General features: G+C 34.7%; 1 protein-coding gene across 4 annotated transcripts in view; it reads right to left on the bottom strand.

Annotated features, from left to right (window-relative positions):
- Positions 1 to 8,717, bottom strand: part of LOC144452982 (dynein axonemal heavy chain 1-like) — a 94,897-nt gene that overhangs the window by 34,966 nt on the left and 51,214 nt on the right. For 3 of the 4 annotated variants that reach the window (XM_078144229.1, XM_078144230.1, XM_078144231.1), the window contains 3 exons: positions 5,692 to 5,865; positions 3,261 to 3,305; positions 283 to 695 (listed from right to left, as the gene is read on the bottom strand). In XM_078144229.1, coding sequence (XP_078000355.1) covers positions 283 to 695; positions 3,261 to 3,305; positions 5,692 to 5,865 — 632 coding nt within the window. The remainder of the gene's footprint in view (positions 1 to 282; positions 696 to 3,260; positions 3,306 to 5,691; positions 5,866 to 8,717) is intronic. The other variant, XM_078144232.1, reaches the window with a different exon arrangement.

Here is an 8,717-nt window from a genome sequence, read left to right as displayed (position 1 = left end):
CCTTGGCCATGTTTGTAATTCATAAGAAAAAATACTTTTTTTGTGTGTAAACTGTTGTTTGTACAATAACAAACTTTTTACATTTCTTGCATCTTTTTACAATACACTTTCAGAGGTGAAATGTCATATTTTGATAGAGGGCGCTATACATATCCAGAAATGAAATGTTATATCTTGATAGAGGGCGCTATACACATCCAGAAATGAAATGTTATATCGTGATAGAGGGCACTATACACTTTCAGAGGTGAAATTTCATATCTTGATAGACAGCATTGTTACCTTTGGAAGGTCTTCTATTTCTTGGTAGAGTTTATTTTCTGAGTTTGGTATCATAAAATCTCCATAAAGCAGTGGATTCCTCACAACGACTTCATCAAATTTTGTATTGAAATCTTGAGTGATCTTCTCTTCCAGTAAATTCTCAAACCATGTACGGTCTTCATCATTGATCAAACGATCTCTAAATATACGTGATGATTCATGATACCACAGTCTAAGTAGTTGTCCCAGTGATTCTAGTTTACTAGACTCTGCCATCAACACACCCTGGAACACTTTACTCAAATCTCGTAAGTTGAATGTGTAGTGACTCTTTGCAGGGGTTGGTAACAACTGTGTAGTGATGGTGTTGTATACTGTAATGGTTGCATTGACAAGCCTGTCTCCAAACTCTTTCACATTGACTGCTGGTTCTATTTGAAATAATGCAATAGTAAACCAGAATTAGGCATTGCCTATTGTGTCGTCTCTCAATTTTGTCAACTTTTAAATTGCATGAATGGATGTAACATAGACACTGTAAAGAATTTACCTGCCCCCCCCCCCCCCACCCCCCCACCGTCAGAGTTTACCTGGTCCCCCCACCCTCAGGCTCGTATCCCATGGGGGAATATGGGTACCTGTAGGTCATGACTAACTTCAAATCCCATTTTAGGATTATTTTGACCTTGCCTGATCTATTTATTGTTTCTACTTATGTAATAACTCCCCACTGGGTGGTTACATACCGAGTCTCATTTTAGACAATATATTCTTTTTGAATGTTGTGATGGGACCACAATCTATAATACTGTAGTACATGATGGAATGTAAGCCAAACAAACTGACCAGTATACTAGCATGTAGAGTTAAAGTCACTTGTATTGTCAGACCAAATACACATCTTACAGGTTATACCCCATTTTAGACCAACAATGTTGACAATACAGAAAAGGAGTCCCAATTTTAGAATAAAAGAACAAACCAGAAGTGTACATTTGACTAATTCATGCAATTTAAAATGTCAACAAAACATACTAATGACATGAATACATCCATCCCTTTCTATGACATCACAATGATCTAATACACCATATACTAGTTACCCATCTTTTTTTCTTGAATGCAACCAACTTTGTCCATGAAATATTGGAAGGTGGTCATTCATTTTTCAACTTTGACCTTGAAACATTGGAAGGTGTCATTCATTTTTCAAAGGAGGATATTGTATTCAACTATTTATCAAAACTTGCTCCATGTCTAATAATAACAGTAACTTCTGAACAGCACCCCTAGTGGCCAAACCATACAATCTTTTGTTTTTCTGATAACCGGAATATGAACAGCACTCCTAGTGGCTAAATCATAGAATCTTTTGTTTTTCTGATAACTGGAATATGGTGTATTCTATAGTTTGTTTTGCAAAAATACAATGCCATTGCAAAGGAAAGGTGAGGAAGTATACAATACATTAGACATGATACGAATTTCTTATTTCAATAATTAAATATTTTTAATAACACTACACACTTATGGTAATATTTATTATGTAGAGCTTAATAATTGTTATCAGAAGTAATGATTGATTGTAAACTTATCTTTCTCAACCAATATTTCATTTAAAATGTTTTGATCCGAAGTTTTTCTTTCAAGTTTATGGTATACCAAGTTCTAAAGCTGATTCAAATAGTCAACATGAATTATTCATTGCATATGTTGACAGGATATTCCAGATGAATGAATTCAATAATGCATTATGGAAACTACAGGTATACTGACAATTTGGAATTCATTGGTTAGTTATAACTAATACTATAAAATCAATGATGTACACATGTGACATAAAACAACTGGAGTTTATATTCTATATTTTCTGTTTGAATCTGTACAACAATTTAATGTGCAGCATTCTAGTAATTCAAAACAACCACAGTTTTTGTAATAATGATAGAATCAAGATTTGCTCAGACAACAATAAGCTTTACATAATAAACATTGCTATGAAGTATACCAACAGATATTCAATGTCATGTGATATGAAGTTAAGCCATTACTAAGCCCTCAACCCAATCCACACAAATGACAAACAAACAAACAAACAAACAAACAAACAAACACACCCTGCTATTACATGGTATGTAATATTTTATGCATTGATTGTGATATAAGCAGTGCATCTGTCATTAGTTTGCATAGCTAAGCTACATAGCATTGATTTCTGTGTTGTCAACAGTTGGATGTCGAGTACTGTCATAGTTGTCATGACAACATACAGTACCCTGAAATGAAAGTTATAACAGTTGTCATGACAACTTAACACAGTAATCTGAAATCAAAGCTACTTAAGTATTAAAGCCATAGGCATCTTAAAAATTCATGCAATGCTATTAAAATGTGATGTTTGCATTACACTTGGATGGTGATGCAGCACAATCGAAAAGTGAATGTAACAGTATTATAGTAAATAGTGTAACACTACACTGTACCAATGATAGGTAGTGTAACACTACACTGTACCAATGATACATAGTGAAACACTACACTGTACCAATGATACATAGTGAAACACTACACTGTACCAATGATACGTAGTGTAACACTACACTGTACCAATGATACATAGTGAAACACTACACTGTACCAATGATACATAGTGAAACACTACACTGTACCAATGATACGTAGTGTAACACTACACTGTACCAATGATACGTAGTGTAACACTACACTGTACCAATGATACATAGTGAAACACTACACTGTACCAATGATACATAGTGTAACATTACACTGTACCAATGATACATAGTGAAACACTACATTGTACCAATGATACATAGTGAAACACTACATTGTACCAATGATACGTAACACTGTAACATTCAGCTGCTGTAATGGTGGCACAATGTGGTATTATTTGATCTGTGATGGCATTAGAGGCAATGTCATGATAATGGTTTAAAAAGCAACTGAAATGATTGATTTTGAACTTCAACTACCATCATTGTTGCGTGTACGCAGGGATCCAGTTATCTTTAGTGTGTCTGCAAGGCATATGTCATACATTTGTTATTAATAGTGCAAAAAAAAACCCTCAGACAAAGATCTGATGTGATCTTTATCTAGTATGTCATACACGTTTGTTGAACCATATAATAAGTCTGCTTCTACTGTCATGTTGGTCCAGTTAGGTCACATCAAGAGTTGGCTGTTTGCATAATTTGTGAATGTTTTATAGCTGGCAAAACAATTGTGTTCTCAACCCTTAGAATGTCACGTTGATACACAGGGTAAAGGATAAATAATCAATTTTGTACTCGCGATTTTCCGGATTTCTAATATTATTTTCTGTATATTTCAAACAAAGTTTTAAATACTGTTTCCTCTCACTATTTTTCTTCTTCTATTTCCTACCTGATATCAATGTCTTATCTGAGTTTATCAGCTTTGCATTAATTAATAGCTTGCTAGAACAAACTCACTATTTGCCCAAATTAATGCATTATACCGTGAGTATAAACATCTACTGATCCGACTAATGGTAGTACACCGTATATAATGCATTAATTTGGGCAAATAGTGATACAGAAAATAATATTAGAAATCCAGAAAATGGTGAGTACAAAATTGATTATTTGTCCTTTACCCTGTGGTTGATATATAAACTATTATTTGGTAATGATGACCTCATGTCACCATCCTAACATACTTCAACTAGGGACTGAATCATGGGCCTTTAAGTCTATTTCTCCTACTGGTATTACTTCTGCCACTTTTTGAAATAGTAGTACACACAATGTGTATGAATCAGCAAAACAGCACTGGATTTATAATATTGTTTTAAATACTTACAGTTTGGTTGTTTTTTTCTATGGCCCTTTGGTACAAGGAGAAAGTTACAGTGGCTAGATTCTACTTTTGTACTATATGTGGGCTTTATCAACAAGATTGAATTAAAACTGATTCTAGTTATTACTTGTAGTCTATAGGTATATGACATTCTAAGGGCTTTAAGATTGAGCTTTTTGTGAGTGTTTTAGTTGCTGGCTGAAAATAAAACTGGTTAAAGGAGACACCACTAGTAATCGAAGTTGACATCATGACAACTCTAGATTGAAGTGAGTCTCCATACATCAAGTACAACATAAAATAAATACAACTACCAACATTGAAACATTGACGAACAGAACCCATTACAAACAGGGAAATTAAACAAATGAATTAGATTAATAACACTTGACACAGCATGTTGGAACAGCAGGGACTTGTATTACACACCATGGGTTGATAAGAACAGTTTTATGGCCTCTATATGTGTACATGGAATACCAGGGAACTTCAAATTTGTTTGTGAATGTGAACTATATTATGTAAAGAGGCCATAAAACTGTTCTTATCAAATGATGGAATGTAATACAAGTCTCTGTACTTCCACCATGCTGTGCCAAGAGCAATTTAGTTGTTTACTTTCCCTGTTTGTAACAGATTCTGTTCATCAATGCTTCAATGTTGACAGTTGTAACAGAAAAAACAATACTAACACCAAATCATCCTAACACCCCCAACATAACCCAGTAAATAAACCAGCATATCTTAGCATCTACCTGACGGTTACTATAACGAAACATATCACCACAAAGTAAACACCAACACACACACACAAAGGACACCAGCTACCACACCTCAACCCAATAAGCCCACTAAATCCAACGACAGAACACGCACCAAATAACAAGTGAGTGAAACTAACACCTCAACCCAAATAAACCCACAATAACCCAACAACACCCATCTCACAAAGTCAGGAAAACTAAACACACATCAACCCACTAAACCCACAGTAACCCAACAACACCCATCTACAAATCAGGAAAACTAACATACATCAACCCACTAAACCCACAGTAACCCAACAACACCCATCTCACAAAGTCAGGAAAACTAAACACACATCAACCAACTAAACCCACAATAACCCAACAACACCCATCTACAAGTCAGGAAAACTAACATACATCAACCTACTAAACCCACAGTAACCCAACAACACCCATCTACAAATCAGGAAAACTAAACACACATCAACCCACTAAACCCACAGTAACCCAACAACACCCATCTACAAATCAGGAAAACTAACATACATCAACCTAAATATATTCACAGTAAGTTTAACCCTGTAATACCCACCAAATAACAACCCAAATAAATGCCCACCCATCAAAGTCAGTAACACCAATAAGTTATACACACATCAACCCAAAAAAATCCACAATAACCCAGCAACACCCATATAGTTACAATGAACAGCAAAATATAAACACTGTAACCAAGAAAACCAGTTTGTAACTTCAAGCCAACTGCTTTCCCCTGTTAATTGACCCTGCCACGCCACCAAATATTTTAGTTTCAAAGATAAAGACAACTTACCTAGCCAGCTGTTGAGAATGGTAGAGAAGATTCTGAATTTACTAATATGTTCCATTTCACAGAATCCAATATAGTTGAAGTGTCTAGCAAGACGACCTGTGATTGGATTACGTCCACCACCAGGTGGTCCCATAGCACATACAAAGTTAATGTCAACCAATTCACGGAATGCACCTGTAGATAAGTACAATATATCATAGTTAATATCACAGTAAAAAGATATTATCATGATTTATATGGAGAATAGACAGGAAACAATCTATTGAACTATTGAACAGCAAATGGTCTATTGGGTATAACTGTAAATGGTCTATTGGGTATAACTGCAAATGGTCTATTGGATATAACTGCAAATGGTCTATTGGGTATAACTGTAAATGGTCTATTGGGTATAACTGCAAATGGTCTATTGGATATAACTGCAAATGGTCTATTGGGTATAACTGCAAATGGTCTATTGGGTATAACTGCAAATGGTCTATTGGGTATAACTGTAAATGGTCTTGTGTATAACAGGAAATGGTCTATTGGGTATAACTGCAAATGGTCTATTGGGTATAACTGCAAATGGTCTATTGGATATAACTGTAAATGGTCTATTGGATATAACTGCAAATGGTCTATTGGCTATAACTGTAAATGGTCTATTGGGTATAACTGCAAATGGTCTATTGGGTATAACTGTAAATGGTCTGTTGGATATAACTGTAAATGGTCTATTGGGTATAACTGCAAATGGTCTATTGGGTATAACTGTAAATGGTCTATTGGATATAACTGTAAATGGTCTATTGGATATAACTGCAAATGGTCTATTGGGTATAACTGTAAATGGTCTATTGGCTATAACTGTAAATGGTCTATTGGGTATAACTGTAAATGGTCTGTTGGGTATAACTGAAAATGGTCTATTGGGTATAACTGTAAATGGTCTATTGGATATAACTGCAAATAGTCTATTGGGTATAACTGCAAATGGTCTATTGGATATAACTGCAAATGGTCTATTGGGTATAACTGAAAATGGTCTATTGGGTATAACTGCAAATGGTCTATTGGGTATAACTGCAAATGGTCTATTGGATATAACTGAAAATGGTCTATTGGGTATAACTGTAAATGGTCTATTAGGTATAACTGCAAATGGTCTATTGGGTATAACTGCAAATGGTCTATTGGGTATAACTGAAAATGGTCTATTGGCTATAACTGCAAATGGTCTATTGGATATAACTGCAAATGGTCTATTGGATATAACCGTAAATGGTCTATTGGGTATAACTGCAAATGGTCTATTAGGTATAACTGCAAATGGTCTATTGGGTATAACTGCAAATGGTCTATTGGGTATAACTGAAAATGGTCTATTGGCTATAACTGAAAATGGTCTATTGGCTATAACTGCAAATGGTCTATTGGGTATAACCGTAAATGGTCTATTGGGTATAACTGTAAATGGTCTATTGGGTATAACTGCAAATGGTCTATTGGGTATAACTGCAAATGGTCTATTGGGTATAACTGCAAATGGTCTATTGGGTATAACTGCAAATGGTCTATTAGGTATAACTACAAATAGTCTATTGGATATAACTGCAAATGGTCTATTAGGTATAACTGCAAATGGTCTATTAGGTATAACTACAAATAGTCTATTGGGTATAACTGTAAATGGTCTATTGGGTATAACTGTAAATGGTCTATTGGGTATAACTGCAAATGGTCTATTGGGTATAACTGCAAATGGTCTATTAGGTATAACTACAAATGGTCTATTGGGTATAACTGCAAATGGTCTATTGGGTATAACTACAAATGGTCTATTGGGTATAACTGTAAATAGTCTATTGGATATAACTGTAAATGGTCTATTGGATATAACTGTAAATGGTCTATTGGATATAACTTCAAATGGTCTATTGGGTATAACTGCAAATGGTCTATTGGGTATAACTACAAATAGTCTATTGGGTATAACTGCAAATAGTCTATTGGGTATAACTGCAAATGGTCTATTGGGTATAACTGCAAATGGTCTATTGGGTATAACTAAAAATGGTCTATTGGGTATAACTGCAAATGGTCTATTGGGTATAACTGCAAATGGTCTATTGGGTATAACTACAAATGGTCTATTGGGTATAACTACAAATGGTCTATTGGATATAACTACAAATAGTTTGTACAATAAATCATATAACAACAGGATATAATCTTGGGATAATTTCACGATATATGTATTCCTACCTGGAGTTATAAAGCCTACAAATACACATAAAAGACAATGCAATTATTTTAACACTGTACTTTGCATATCAATTCAAATATGATAACACTACTTTGCACATCATTTCAAATATGCTAACACTGCACTTTGCATATCATACTTACATTCTTATAAGTGAGATGGTAACCAGTACTTATCAATCTGTTTTCTATCATACCAGTGTACACTACAGATAACCAGCAGTAACTAGTACTTACCAATCTGTTTTCTATCATACCAGTATACACTACAGATAACCAGCAGTAACCAGTACTTACCAATCTGTTTTCTATCATACCAGTGTACACTACAGATAACCAGCAGTAACTAGTACTTACCAATCTGTTTTCTATCATACCAGTGTACACTACAGATAACCAGCAGTAACCAGTACTTACCAATCTGTTTTCTATCATACCAGTGTACACTACAGATAACCAGCAGTAACTAGTACTTACCAATCTGTTTTCTATCATACCAGTGTACACTACAGATAACCAACAGTAACCAGTACTTACCAATCTGTTTTCTATCATACCAGTGTACACTACAGATAACCAGCAGTAACTAGTACTTACCAATCTGTTTTCTATCATACCAGTGTACACTACAGATAACCAACAGTAACCAGTACTTACCAATCTGTTTTCTATCATACCAGTGTACACTACAGATAACCAGCAGTAACCAGTACTTACCAATCTGTTTTCTATCATACCAGTGTACACTACAGATAACCAGCAGTAACCAGTACTTACCG

The sequence above is a fragment of the Glandiceps talaboti genome, chromosome 23 (assembly GCF_964340395.1).
Source record: "Glandiceps talaboti chromosome 23, keGlaTala1.1, whole genome shotgun sequence".
Taxonomy (NCBI): Eukaryota; Metazoa; Hemichordata; class Enteropneusta; family Spengelidae; genus Glandiceps; species Glandiceps talaboti.
Note: the sequence above shows the minus strand (reverse complement) of the source record. Positions and strands in the feature narration are given on the sequence as shown.